The sequence below is a fragment of the Colobus angolensis genome, unplaced genomic scaffold (genome assembly GCF_000951035.1).
Source record: "Colobus angolensis palliatus isolate OR3802 unplaced genomic scaffold, Cang.pa_1.0 Scaffold386, whole genome shotgun sequence".
In the NCBI taxonomy this organism is placed as follows: domain Eukaryota; kingdom Metazoa; phylum Chordata; class Mammalia; order Primates; family Cercopithecidae; genus Colobus; species Colobus angolensis.
Genome location: NW_012117221.1, coordinates 156,114 through 170,646, shown reverse-complemented (window position 1 = coordinate 170,646; position 14,533 = coordinate 156,114). Strand labels below are relative to the sequence as shown.

Here is a 14,533-nt window from a genome sequence, read left to right as displayed (position 1 = left end):
AGTACTAGCAGAATTATTAGGCTGTTACTAGAATATGATGAAGAATGCCCGGGTGGTCATCTGTCTCCCACCCAGTAGAGTTGGCTTCAGGATTGAGATACACGTGGTCCTGGAGGAGACGTTTCTTCCCGTCATGCTGCAGAATGAGAACATTTCCATGTTTTCGTCATTGTTTGCTGCTGCCTTTACCACCTCTGTGGCCCTTCCCTCTTCACCTTCTTCACATCTTAACTCATCTGTGCCCTGTTGTGAAGCTTACACAATATTTAAACAAAACTCTACCCTGTTGGACAAACAGAACACTTGTTTCCTTGCAGTTACCTGATGGGTTCCTTAGCTCATTATATTCAGGATCTAGATCTGTAGCTCTTTTCCTCTTTCGCTGTTCTCAGAGGCCACTTTCTTTTTTTTTTAATGCCCAAAGGAGGATTTTGTTTCTTTTACATTTTTTTCTCTTTTTTGATGATTTCTGGGTTAGAAGAACCAACCCTTGGATGGTTTCTGATTCTAGAGGCAGGCTTTCAAGGTAGCTTAAACCTCGTACAAAAGATCTATGTCTGGTGGTGTGAGGCTTGTTTGATTCTGGGATACTTAAGGTCCGCCAGTAATGTTGGTGTTTCTTCCCCTCGTTAGCATGAGTCTGCTTTGCCCTGGGATGATCGTAGACCTCAAGTTACCTGGCGTGGCGATGGACAGTTTTTTGCTGTGAGTGTTGTTTGCCCAGAAACAGGTATGGAAATATATTGCAGTTAAACAACAATAAAAAAAATCTTATTAAAATTAAGGAAAATTTTCTTTCTTTTGCTTTGAGTAAGGTATTAATTATACATACGAGGCAAGGATGCACTGATTTAAATGTGAAATGAGTTTAGAGTTAAGAATTAGAAGAGTCCTTTGAGATCATCTGGTCCATCCTCCTACCTGGTGGACAGAAATTTTTAGCAAGATTAATCTAATTGGCTGTGTAAAACCATGGCATTTTTTATTTGTAAGGAAGGTGTTTGAATAGTTCTGATTTGACAACTTCCATCATAATGTTCTAAGTGTGTGTGTGTGTTTGACTCCACTCCCGTACAGGGGCTCGGAAGGTCAGAGTGTGGAACCGAGAGTTTGCTTTGCAGTCAACCAGTGAGCCTGTGGCAGGACTGGGACCAGCCCTGGCTTGGAAGTGAGTGGGAGAAGAAACCTTAGAGAAATTCTTGGAACCAGGGTAGAGGTGGTGGTAGTACCCATTGATACAGATGATACAGATGTTTGTGTAACACAAAAGGATTTTTACATTTCTTCATTTGGTTGTAAGCCTGTATCTATCTTTGTTTCTTCTTTTTTTTTTTTTTTTTTTATTCTCTGAAGTCTGAATTCAACTTGAATAGTAGATTTTACGCTTCTTCACAGATTCCATCATTCCGAGGCCCCATATATTTTGCATTCCTAATTCTTAAAAGGCTATGGTTTTAAGGCAGGGTGTATATGAAGCCATTGTACAGAGCAGAAAATGGTGTTTAGAAGGGAAGGCCCAGTTTGCAAGACTCTATGGGGCAAATGGAGCTTTGGTGGAAATTAGGGAAAGAGCCTCCTTCCTTGGCACAAAATTCCCACAGTAGAGGATCTGCTTGCCAAGGAACATGCAGGCTGGATTCAGATCCCCCTCTTTCCTTCTCTTCTCCTCCTTGGCCCAGTACCCTTGTGCAGGTCACAATTTGCCTGTCATATGTGGCTGCCTGATTTTAGATAGAAGATGTATCTCCGCTGTTTCAGTGGTATCTGTTGTATGTAGACCTCTTGTTTCCCACCTGTTACCTGAATGGTGTTGTATGATAGAGCAGAAGAGAAATGTATTTGAATTTAAACCCTGGAGACAAATGTGAATAAGATGAGGCATTTAAGATGTTTTCAACGTTTGGAGAAGTCTTAAAAAAGACCTAGCTGAGCATAGAATATTTGCTGAAGTCATATAATTGAAGGAGAAATACATTTTGATTTTTAGGACATTATACCTGGAATGGTTTAAATAACTTATTATTTTTAAAGTCATCCAAATGCAGTGTAAATATGTAAGGCTTTGTAGGCAAATGGAGCCTCTGTATAAAATAGGAAAGACACTCTTTCCTCTGGCAAGTACAGTCCCACAATGGGATGAACCACTTGCCAAGAGACAAGGGACACATGGGATTTAAAACTTCCTTAGATAAAGATATTCATTCGTTCATTCATTCATTCATGTTTGCTGTCTTTAGTTAGAGAAGCTTTGGATGTTGTAACACTCTGAGTTTGCTTTAAGACCCTCAGGCAGTTTGATTGCATCTACACAAGATAAACCCAACCAGCAGGATATTGTGTTTTTTGAGAAAAACGGACTCCTTCATGGACACTTCACACTTCCCTTCCTCAAAGATGAGGTTAAGGTAAGTGCCTGAGTTTGTTTCGCCCTCAAATGTAGAGGACTTTCCACAGCTATAGAGGGAATTTTTTTTGTTGTTTGGTTTTTTGAGATGGAGTTTCATTCTTGTTGCCCAGGCTGAAGTGCAATGGTACGATCTCGGCTCATCGCAACATCCACCTCCCAGGTTCAAGCGATTCTCCTGCCTCAGCTTCCCGAGTAGCTGGGATTACAGGCATGCACCACCACAGCCAGCTAATTTTGTATTTTTAGTAGAGACAGGGTTTCTCCATGTTGGTCAGGCTGGTCTCAAACCCCTGACCTCAGGTGATCCACCCACCTCAGCCTCCCAAAGTGCTGGGATTACAGGCATGAACCAGCGCACCTGGCCTATAGAGGGGATTTATATTTGATATGGATATATAAATAGAAGCTTTAGAGTAAATAGTAATAAAAATGGTGGTTTCTCGGAACTGATTTTCTTTTTAAATAAAAGATACATTGTTTTTCCAGCGATTTTGCAACTAATAACATTTCTCCCCCACCTTAGATAAAACAAATAGGAAAGAAAAATGCTAGTTTTTATTGTTTATTTTGACAAAAGCATAATTTTTCCAGTAATGAAGATGCTTTTCATTTATAACATTTAAATCTGAAGCGGTTTGTATACCGTTAAGATCCTTGGCTGAAGTTAGAACACATCAAATGGTATCGCTGTGTAAAATTTTAAACATCTTAAGTTGAGAGACAAGTTTAATGAACTCCCGTGTAACTATTACTCACTTTCAGTAGATACCAACGTTTTGCAAAACTGTTTCATCTGTCTACAACTCTTTGGCCTATACATACACATACTTACATATATTTTTATTTCTTGGAGTTTTAATTCTAGAAATCATATTTTCAATATTTATTTCTAACAGTTAAGGACATTTATCTTTACATAACCATAATTCCATTATTACATCTTACCTCAGTGTTGTCTAACACCCAGTCCGTATTCAAATTTCTCTGATTGTCTAAAAATGTCACCTTGTATTTGGTTAAGTTTCTTAAGTCTCTTTTATGTATTTCTTTTTTTTAAGTCCTCTACATAATAATGACATATTTTACAGATTTGTTTAATGCCTCTGTAAATTAGTAATTTACAGCTAGGGATGAGCTCAGGTAGTGGGATTATTTGATTATAAAGATTTGGAAGTAAATCCATAACTGAAAGCCAATGACAGATCTTTTTTCCCTCCTAGGTAAATGACTTGCTCTGGAATGCAGATTCCTCTGTGCTTGCAGTTTGGCTGGAAGACCTTCAGAGAGAAGAAAACTCCATTCTGAAAACCTATGGTAAGACAGCTGTAGTACCCCAGCCTTCTGCCCCATAGAACGTAGTTGAAAGTAGACAGGTATTGGGATTTCCTTCATCCCTTCTAGTTAGTCCCTTAGTAGAATCAAAGATGCTGAAGTAGGTAGATGGAAATGGGGGTGATTAGGTTTTGATTGATTGTGGATTTCAGTCATGTATTGATCGGGATTCTCTAGAGAAACAGAAGTAATACATACATATAATTTGTCCCTCAGTATTCTTGGGGAATTAGTTCTAGGATTGCCCATGGAAACCAAAATCCACACATGGTCAAGTCCTGCAGTCAGACCTGCAGAACACTCAGATATGAAAAGTCAGCCTTTTGTATACTTGAGTTTTACATTCCTGAGGTACCATATTTTTGATGTGCATTTGGCTGCGGATATAGAATCCACAAAATGAAAGGCTGACTGTATTCATTGAAAAAAATATGAATATAAATGGACCTATGCAGTTCAAGCCTGTGTCATTCAAGGGTCAACTGTACTTATATAGAGAGACAATGAGAGAGGGAACAGGATGAGGTGGGAGGGAGAGAGAGTAATAGAGTGTGGATAGATTTACTTCAAAAGATTGGCTAATGTAGGGGATGGCAAGTTTGAAATTTGTGGGGCAGGTTGGCAGGCTGGAAACTCAGGTAAGAATTGATGTTGCAGTCTTGTGTATGAAATTTGTAGGGCAGGCTGGAAACTTAGGCAGGATTTCTGTTACAGCCTTAAGGCAGAATTTCTTCTTTTCTGCGAAGCCTCAGTTTTTGCTTTGAAGGCCTTCAGCTGAATGAATGGGATGCTCCCACGTTATGGAGAATAATCTGCTTTCCTTACAGCCGATTATAAATATTAATCACATCTACAGAATACCTTCACAGCAACATCTAGAGTTTCAGCAGACAGCTGGGCACCGTAGCCTGGCCAAGTTGACACAATAAAATTAACTGTTGTAAGTCATCACATGCTTTCCCTAGTGGATGGTATTACCACAGAAAAAAACAATAACCACAGGTATTCTGTGGATGTGAAAGAAGATTTAGATTAAATATGAAAGGAAAGAATATTTTTTATAGCTTTTAAAATGTATAAGTGTGTGGTTTTAAGTATGAAATAATACTTGAAAATGTTAGAAAATAAAGATGAGAAAAAAAGAAATCTCATCATTCTGCCACTGTGTAATAATCGCTATTCAAATTTTCTTGTCTTCTAGTTTTTTCATGTATGTATCTCAGTATAGCAATGATCTCATTTTTTTAAAAAAGTATAGGTATGGGCCAGGCGCAATGGCTCATGCACTTTGGGGGCCCAGCACTTTGGGAGGCCGAGGTGGGTGGATCACGAGGTCAGGAGATCGAGACCATCCTGGCTAACATGGTGAAACCCATCTCTACTAAAAAGTACAGAAAAAAAAAAAAAAACTTAGATGGGCATGGTGGCAGGCGCCTGTAGTCCCAGCTACTCGGGAGGCTGAGGCAGGAGAATGGTGTGAACCCAGAGGAGGCGGAGCTTACAGTGAGCGGAGATCGTGCCACTGCGCTCCAGCCTCGGTGACAGAGTGAGACTCCATCTCAAAAACATGTATATATATATACACACACACACACACACACACACACACACACACACGTTGCCCAAGAACAATCACAACATCTGTGCTTATAGAACATCAGCATGTGGTCTAACAAAGTGTTGTAATAATGCGGTTTGAGACTAGGTTATATTTGCAGTGATCACTAAGTTAAGCATTAGTGAGCAAGGAGATTGAGAAAATAAATTCCTTAATATAACTAATATTTCTTAATATAAACATAATTCCTAATATAACTAAGGTCTTAATTTATATGTGTCATCTGTTTAGTGAAGGTTGGTTTTGGCATGATTAAGTCTTACTTAATAGATGTTGGAAGGATAATTGCATGCTTGTCTTCTTCGGGCAGCTGAATCAGGGTTAATACCCAGATAGTCTGGTACGTAAGTGTGTGCAAAGCACCTGAAAGAAAATAAGCATCTTAAGCCCAATACAACACAATGATGTTAGTCTAGATCTTGGATTGAGTGTTTTAATACTTTAAACTAATTGCCAAGTTATCTTCTTCCTAAATCTTCATGAGAAAACCCACTAAAAGAATGCTTTGTCATAGTAGCCTTCCATCATGATCATAAAGTTTGGAAGTACAGTTGAAAATAAACATATAGGCCGGGCGCAGTGGCTCACGCCTGTAATCCCAGCACTTTGGGAGGCTGAGGCGGGTGGATCACGAGGTCAGGAGATCGAGACCATCCTGACTAACACGGTAAAACCCTGTTTCTACTAAAAATACAAACAAAAAAAATTAGCCGGGCGTGGTGGCAGGTGCCTATAGTCCCAGCTACTCGGGAGGCTGAGGTAGGAGAATGGCATGAACCTGGGAGGTGGAGCTTGCAGTGAGCTGAGATCATGCCGCTGCACTCCAGCCTGGGCGACAGAGCAAGACTCTGTGTCAAAAAAAAAAAAAAAGAAAGAAAGAAAAAAGAAAGAAAATAAACATATGAATAAAAGTTGAAAAATAGAAAAAAACAGAAAAATAAACATGTATTTCTTACCTTACTGATTCTTGACATTTTATCTGCATGGAAAGCTATTTTTTGGCAATTATTATTGTTCTTATTTTAGAGAAGAGGCTGAGCAGGAAGGGTCCTTTGAAAAAGGAAAGATTGCCCTTGTCCCCCTATGGCAAGTGGGATGAAGTCTGCTTCCCAGCCTCTAATGGCCTTCTTTGCATTTTCCCTTGCAGTTCAGCTCTGGACTGTTGGAAACTATCACTGGTATCTCAAGCAAAGTTTATCCTTCAGCACCTGTGGGAAGAGCAAGCTTGTATCTCTGATGTGGGACCCTGTGACCCCATACCGGCTGCATGTTCTCTGTCAGGGCTGGCATTACCTCGCCTATGATTGGCACTGGACGACTGAGCGGAGCGTGGGAGATAATTCAAGTGACTTGTCCAATGTGGCTGTCATTGATGGAAGTAAGCTGCTGGGAAGTGTGTCCATGAGCCTGCAAGGGGTCCTGAACCTACGGCCTGCAGATGTGGTGGTTTGACTGCAACAGTGGGGAATCTTTATTTGTTTTGGCTGTTTGGGTTACTTGTTTGATTTTTTATTGAATGGGATATAAGGTGGGGTATATTCTTGCCTGAGAACTATTGTCCCCCCTCCCCATCCCAGTTTCCTGTTATACTGCATCTGTGGCCTTCACACATTTCCTTGCCTGGACTCTGAAGACACTGAAAACTTTGACCCTAGGTAGAGAGGATGACAACAGTAGAGTCTTGTGGGATCGGTTAGCCTTATCTGTTTGCCCTGACACAGATTTATAATTGATCCTTGTACCACCCCACTTGTGCTGCTTTGTTTCCTGATATAAATGCTTGCTGATTATATACTTCTCTAGTATGTTCAGTTCGTGCATAGACGTTTGCCTAATATGAAGATTAGGTTGATATTTTATAATTAGATAGAAGGTTTTTTAGGGGGTAGGGTGGGGAGGGCAAGATTGAGGAGTGAAGTAGTCACCTTAATGAATGGTTTTATTGCTGATAATAAAAGGGAATACTGGCTTCTAAGATTGTAATGTGAGGTGGTATACTAACTCATATTCTGTGTAATGTTCTATATAATACTGATTTTATAGTCATGTATTCTATATAGAGAACTTAATCAGATCTGCCTTATTACCAAATCCACACATAGGAAAGTGCGTTAAGGATTTTTAAGGTATTAATTCCCTTGGTTTAGTGTGGCTTGCTTGCAGGCCCGGGTTTAAAGCTAGAGCTCTGACCTCCTGGCCTTTTTGCCTTAGTCCCTGGCACCTGAAACTCCAGGTTCTGAGATGGACTGCTGTAGGCCTGGAGGTGACGGTGGCCAAGTATAGACAGAACCCATGACGTTTCCCCACCCCACACTGTTTTTAAACTTGTTCATGAGAAAAGCACTGAAAGTTATTTTTTTGTGAATTGCCATTATTGTTTGGATATACTGTGCTATTCAGATGGCTTATCTTACAAATTGACTATCCCTATGTCTAATCCTCTTCTTTTTCACTGCAGACGGGGTATTGGTGACAGTATTCCGGCAGACTGTGGTTCCGCCTCCCATGTGTACCTACAAACTGCTGTTGCCACACCCTGTGAATCAAGTCACATTCTTTGCACATCCTCAGAAGAGTAATGACCTTGCTGTTCTAGATGCCAGTAACCAGATTTCTGTTTATAAATGCGGTATGTTAAAAAACTTTTACCGAGATGTTCTGAATCAAATCCCTTCTACTCCTACATAAAAGCAAATTATAGTTTGGTGTTGCCATAGGTCTAGTGTTTCTCAAAATTTTGAAGTCTGCAGTTGATATCATTATCATTATGATGTTTAATTGGCTTGGATTTTTTTTTGTTTGTTTTTGTTTTTAATCCTAACACTGGTTTGTATGAGCCATTCCTTTTCCCTTACTGAACTTGCAGAGTCAGTTATTTAAGAATAACATTGAACTCTGGAAATAACATAGTATGTTATACATTGTTAACATGTTTTACTATTTTCTTTGCCTTTACACATATTTTCAGTTGATCTCATCCCTCCTAGGAGCTGTGTCAGAGATGGGATTTTCTACTTTTATACATGAGGGAACACAGTGTCAGAGGTTTTGTAATTTGTTTGAACAAGAATGGACAAGGACCTCAACACGGGTGTTCTAGCTCCTGATCCACTTGTCCTTCCACAGCCCCGTTGCTGTCAGTTTCTCGTTGCTTTCCTGATGTGCTGGAGAATCTGAAATTAGTTTTTACTTGTGAGTTCTGTGGTTATGTCGTAAATTCTGCTGGCATATGGCAGTGGTAGCCTTGTTTTCAAATATCTTTTGAATTTTCAGAAAAAGCCTAGATAGTTGCCGAGAGAGTAATCAAAATTAATTAATTTAAATGGGAATTCCTTACTTTCATGTCAGCTTTTCTGTTAAGTCAGCAGCCCACTATGTACATGAATCCTATCTGGATATGTCACCACTTTCTCTGATTATAGTTTCAGTGTGTAAAATGCTGTTACAGTCCTCCTTAAGCTTTTAAAAATAACTTTAAAAAAAGTGCAAATATGTTCATTGTCAAGGCAAAAAGAATCAGATGTAAAGTAAGCTTTTGTGGGACTTACCCTATGATGCTAATGAGTTTGTATGTCACTTTATGATGTATGGAATGTTTTGTTCTGTGTTCACTTAAAAAATGGCTTTATATCATTCGTCTATTTAAAGTGTACAATTCAGTGGTTTATATGTGTGCGTATGCATATATATACATATATCTTTGTATATATATATTCACAGAGTTGCACAACCATCACCACGATCAATTTTAGGACATTTTTATCTCCTCAGGATGAAACCCTGTACCACCCAGCATTCATTTTCCTTGAGAGAAAACTCCCTGTGATGAGATAGGGAGAGACAGGCTGAGAGCTCCACTTTTGAAAGATTTGTTCGGCATCAGTATGCGGGGTTGGCCATAGGTCGGGACACCTGGAGGCAGAGGTTCCAGTTAGGAGAAGCTGTTGTCAAGTGTCCAGGCAGGAGCTAGTGAGAGCTTGAGCCAGGGCAGTGTTCATAGAAATGGAAAGAAGAGAAAGATCATAACAAATCCATGAACTAAAAACCCCGAGAAGTTAAACAGCCCACTGGGGAGAGTTTGGATATAAGAGAATCTGGAAATAGAGATCTTGGACTGGAATAGGGCAGGGCTCAGTGCCCAGGCAGAAGGAAAATTAACAACTTGGAGCCAAGTGGTAGACATTTGAGTGGTGTGGAGACAAGTTAGTTCCCCAAATTTTCAAAGATGGTGTTTGATGCATCCTGAGTATGACTCCTTTTTCCCCCTCATTGTTTCTTGTTTATTATATGCCAGCCTTTTTCTAGTACTTGGCTTGTTGTACTAGAAAACTAGTTGTCCTTTGTCTACAACTTGTTATTCTAGGTGTAGACAGAAGATACCAGTTAAATATAATGTATCAGATGGCAAGTGCTGTGGAGAAAAATTAAGCAAAATAAGGGATAGGGAGAGCTTAAGGATAAGGTTTTACAGGGGGAAGGTGGCTTTCCTATTTAGTGTGATTCCAAAGGCCTCTCTGTGAAGGTGAAATTTAAGCAGAGACCTGGTGAGAATCACAGTGGGAGCCACGCAGACATCTGGGGTAAGAGTGTCCCAAGCATTCTATGCTTGAAGGTGAAGGAAAAAAAAAAAAAGTGTGTTTCAAGCAGAGTAAAAAGCAACCACCGAAGTGTTTAGGAAATAGCCAGGAGGCCAGGGTGACTGCAGCAGAGCAAATGAGGGGAAGGTGGTGGGTGAGTTCAGAGAGGTGATGGGAATCTGCTCTTGTAGGGCCCTGTGGCTTTTACTCCAAGTGAGATAGGAGCCACCAGAAGTCTTAGAACAGGGGAGTGCAGTGTTCTGGCTGAATTTTTTAAAGGCTTGCATTGGCTGCTGTGCAGTGGATAAACTGGATAAAGAATAGAAAGAAACTTTTAAGCAGGTGCTTAGGACTTTGGAGAACTGGAGGATATTGAGAGGTGGCTGAAGACAGTGGAGGAAATTCTCCACAGCACTGGGCTGAGAGGGTAGCCCCTCCACTGGGTCTTGCTGAGATGTGGCCTTTATCAGGAAAGATTATGACTGATGTGTTCTTAAGGGAAAAGCAAAGATTTTAAGGATGTTGAGATGTGATTATTTTCTAGATTGCTGTTTGCCTTCTAGAACTCATAATTGCAGACACCATCCCCTTAGTATTAGGTGAAATCTTATAATTTACAAGGATAGTATTTGCATTTTTGTTTTCCAGGTGATTGTCCAAGTGCCGACCCTACAGTGAAACTGGGAGCTGTGGGTGGAAGTGGATTTAAAGTTTCCCTTAGAACTCCTCAGCTGGAAAAGAGATACAAGTAGGTTCTTAATTATATTGGGCTCTGGGAACAGAATCAGCCAACATGCAGTCCTAAATTCAGCCAACTGATAGAGTTCTATGCCTGTTGCTGAGTGGAACAAGAAATAAATACAATAGCCAGGCCCTGATTTTTGGATCTGGTTGGAGAAGCCAGTCATGTAGTTTGTCTGAATGCCATATAATTTGATAAGTAGCAGGAGAGCATGAGTTGTAAGCTGGCCTGGGACCTACTCCCAATAGCGCTTGGTTCTCCAGGAAAAATCACGTGGGAAAGATGGAGATGACAATGATAAGACAGAGCTGCATTCTCTTACATAAATGGGGATGTATGGGTTGTTAACATGGATGACCTAATGCATCCTCTATCCTTGCTCCATCCCAGAATCTAGAACTTCTGGGTGCTGTGTTTTGAGGCTCCTGGGATGGAAATCAGAAAGCATTCTTCCATTGAAACAGTATTGTAAACAGTTGGACGTAGTTGAATACCTTAGGTGCGCTATAGGCATTTGCAAAATGACCTAGAAACCAAATTATAATGCCACTTCTGTGAGAGAACTTTTTAAAAGTACCACTTATTGAGTACTTACAGATTAAAAAAACAAAGCGTAGAGGTTAGTTAACTTACCCAAGGTCATGGACCTGGTAACTAGAGAATCTAGGATTTGATTCTATTCATGTTTGATAAGTCCATGTTCTTCATTTCTAAATTACTCCGCCTCCAGGGAACATTTATTGTTAGATTAATAAAAATAATTGAGTACAACAAATAACAGAATTTAATAAATAATGTTTCTTAAATATGTGTGATATAGTTAATAAATACAGCAGAAGTATTCAACCTCTATGATTTGGAGGCTGCCTGTATAATGCTTAGTACTTTTTAAAGAGCATTTACTTGCATTATTTCATTTCACAGACTTGAAACCACTAGAGTAGAGATAGAAGACAAATTAGAAAGTATGAGGCAGTTTAGAATATAGTTTCATTTAAAAAAAAAGTTGATGGGGATAATGCCAATTCGTCTGAGATTTCATGAAAGACATGAATACTCATTGTGATCCTTGGGGAAGGGATAGGTTTGGGGTTGGCAAGGAATTGGGAACATTGGGTCTGGTGGGGAAGAAAGTGTCAGTGAAAGCCAGAGGTGGGACTGCTCCTCCATGGGATACTCTGTGTGAATGCAGTGGAGAGCCTGAGTCCGGGGAGAGATGTTTGAGGAGGAAGAGCAGGCTAGTGACCAACTTCTTTAGTGGGAGTTGCAGATTTGCCATCTGATCTAAAAGTCAGGAAGTAGCCATTATCGGTTCCTACGTGAGGTGACAAGAACAGTGCCGTGGTCAGGTGTATAAATGCTACCAGAGGAATGCATTAGAGACATGGAGACCATCCCTCAAGCTAGTCAGTTTAATGTGAGGTGCTTAGGAAAGGACCCATTCTACTGCAGGTCACATACCTGCCAGAGCCTGGTTTGAATGCTGGTAAGTTGTGGCAGTGGAAAGTCTCCAGGGTTCTTTAGTGTAGGGACTAGGGCAGGTAATTTTCTTGTGTAGTCAGTTTCCTCAAGTGTTCTCTTCAAATCGAAAGATTTCGGGGTATGAGAAATTTAAGGAAAATATAAAAACATTTTCTTAAGCCAGACAAAGATTAATTTTAGGTTTTCTAGTATTTGGTAGTATCTCAGGTTTTGTCCCTCCAAATAATTAAGAGTTGACTGTGTACAAGATGCTTCAGTCTTCCTTCATCCAGGAACATCTCAGTGGTTTTTAAGTTTTATTCATATCTTGGATATTCTTCAATATTTACAACAGAATTCAGTTTGAGAATAATGAAGATCAAGATGTAAACCCACTGAAACTGGGCCTTCTCACTTGGATTGAAGAAGACGTCTTCCTGGCTGTAAGCCACAGTGAGTCCAGTCCCCGATCTGTCATTCACCATTTGACTACATCTTCTTCTGAGATGGATGAAGAGCATGGACAGCTCAATGTCAGGTATTGCAGTTTTTCCCTGTACTCCAGTATTAAGCAAATGGAGTTAGGTTTTTGTCTTTTATGATGATACAACTTTTTTTGACTTCCATTGAGCAAGGTTGAGGAGCAGTAGCTTTCTTGTTAGATACACTTAAAAAGAAGGTTAAATCTAGTTTTGAGCCATGTCAAAATAACAGACCAAAAATATATCAAAAAGTAGTGGAAAATAGGATAAATATTAATAGATGAAGCAACTTTTAATAGATGTGTTAAATATTTTAATTCAGCATCTACTCACATTTTTCCAGGGTGTGTGTTATATGTTACAATTGATTTTAATAACTGTGAAGCATAATTAGAGCGGCTAATTCTCATGGGCTAATGTGATTGGAAGAAATTTTGTATAAATGCAGTCATGTGTATATATATGCATGGATGTGTGTGTGTGTGTATGCATACTTTTTCTATGTTTAGATACACAAATACTTGACATTGTATTACAATTGCCTGTAGTATTCTGTAAAGTAACACGCTGTCCAGGTTTGTAGCCTAGTAGCAATAGGCCATACCCCATAGCCTAGGAGTGTAGTAGGCTATACCACCTAGGTTTGTGTAAGTACTGTATGATGTTTGCACAATGATGAAATCACCTAACAACACATTTCTCAGACATATCCCCATCGTTAAATGATGCATAGCTGCATATATATGCTTTGTTTTGATGTGGTTACTTCAAAATGCTTCTTCCAGCCTCCTCTTCTTTATATTCTATTGTGTACTTGACTACATTTACCATTAGAAAGTCTCTGTTCTTTTTTGCTGAAAATTTCATTGTTCTCTGGGCCTGAGTTTTGTTTTGATTCCTGACTATATCTTCATTATGTAACAGGTTTCAGTTAATGAGTGCTCTTCTCTGTAATGCAAGCCCTGTTGTGTAGTAGAGAGCATTTTCTAGCCAGTTCCCAGAACTCCTTGTTTCCATTGTTGAGACTTGGCACCTTTGTCCGCTGATACTGATCCCCAGATTAATTTGTAATTAAAGCCCTACTGGTGAGATTTCTCTTCTGAGAAACGTTGTTGCAAAATTACGAACCTTTCCTTTATATATATACATTACATACATTTATAGACATAAAACATTTTAATGCAGTCATTTGCTCCTACTCTTTGACTCATAGTGCTTCGTGATATTTTGAAAAAGCCTTTTGTTAACATGTCCAAATGCAGGATATGTTCTAGAAATATGTAGCACGTAAAGTAAGCCAGTAGATTACCTTTTGAAAAGCAGAGCAATTTACTTATGTTTCTACTTCTTCAGATTTGAAATTCTTCATCATTAGCTTGTAGAAGCAAAAGCTTGATGCAGTCATCTCATTTGCTATAAAGGAAATGAGAAGTCATTTACAGTATATTTCTACTGCTTTGACTTTTGTTTCTCAGAAAGGCTGTTTTGTTCATATAAAATGTTAATGCTTTTGAGGACTTCAAAGTCCCTCGATTAAGTAGTCTACATTTACTGTAGCTTGTACTTTGTAAAAAGCACCCTTCTAAGTCCTTTCTCTGTCTTAGCTTATTTATTTCTCATAATACCTCTTTAAAGTATGTGCCATTTGCACCATCATTTTACAGATGAGGCAACTAAGACATGGAACAGTTAGGTAACTTGCCTGAGATCATGCAGGTGGAGCCAGGATCGAATCCCAGCCAGTCTAGCTCCAGAGTTTGTTCTCTTCTTGACAGATAGTTTGTCCTCACAAAATGTGAGACATTTGTTATAATTGTTATAATTTTTAGTTTTTTTGTAGATTGGTTAAAAACTTTGAATTAAATGTTCGCATTAACATCATTTGTTTTTATCACTCCTTTTTTGTCTCCTTTT

General features: G+C 39.3%; 1 protein-coding gene across 3 annotated transcripts in view; it reads left to right on the top strand.

Moving 5' to 3' along the window:
* The window catches only part of IKBKAP (inhibitor of kappa light polypeptide gene enhancer in B-cells, kinase complex-associated protein), a 65,739-nt gene that overhangs the window by 14,725 nt on the left and 36,481 nt on the right, over nt 1-14,533 (top strand). For 2 of the 3 annotated variants that reach the window (XM_011954578.1, XM_011954579.1), the window contains exons 7-14: nt 634-730; nt 1,078-1,168; nt 2,282-2,405; nt 3,628-3,721; nt 6,505-6,735; nt 7,816-7,986; nt 10,583-10,682; nt 12,493-12,675. In XM_011954578.1, coding sequence (XP_011809968.1) covers nt 634-730; nt 1,078-1,168; nt 2,282-2,405; nt 3,628-3,721; nt 6,505-6,735; nt 7,816-7,986; nt 10,583-10,682; nt 12,493-12,675 — 1,091 coding nt within the window. The remainder of the gene's footprint in view (nt 1-633; nt 731-1,077; nt 1,169-2,281; nt 2,406-3,627; nt 3,722-6,504; nt 6,736-7,815; nt 7,987-10,582; nt 10,683-12,492; nt 12,676-14,533) is intronic. The other variant, XM_011954580.1, reaches the window with a different exon arrangement.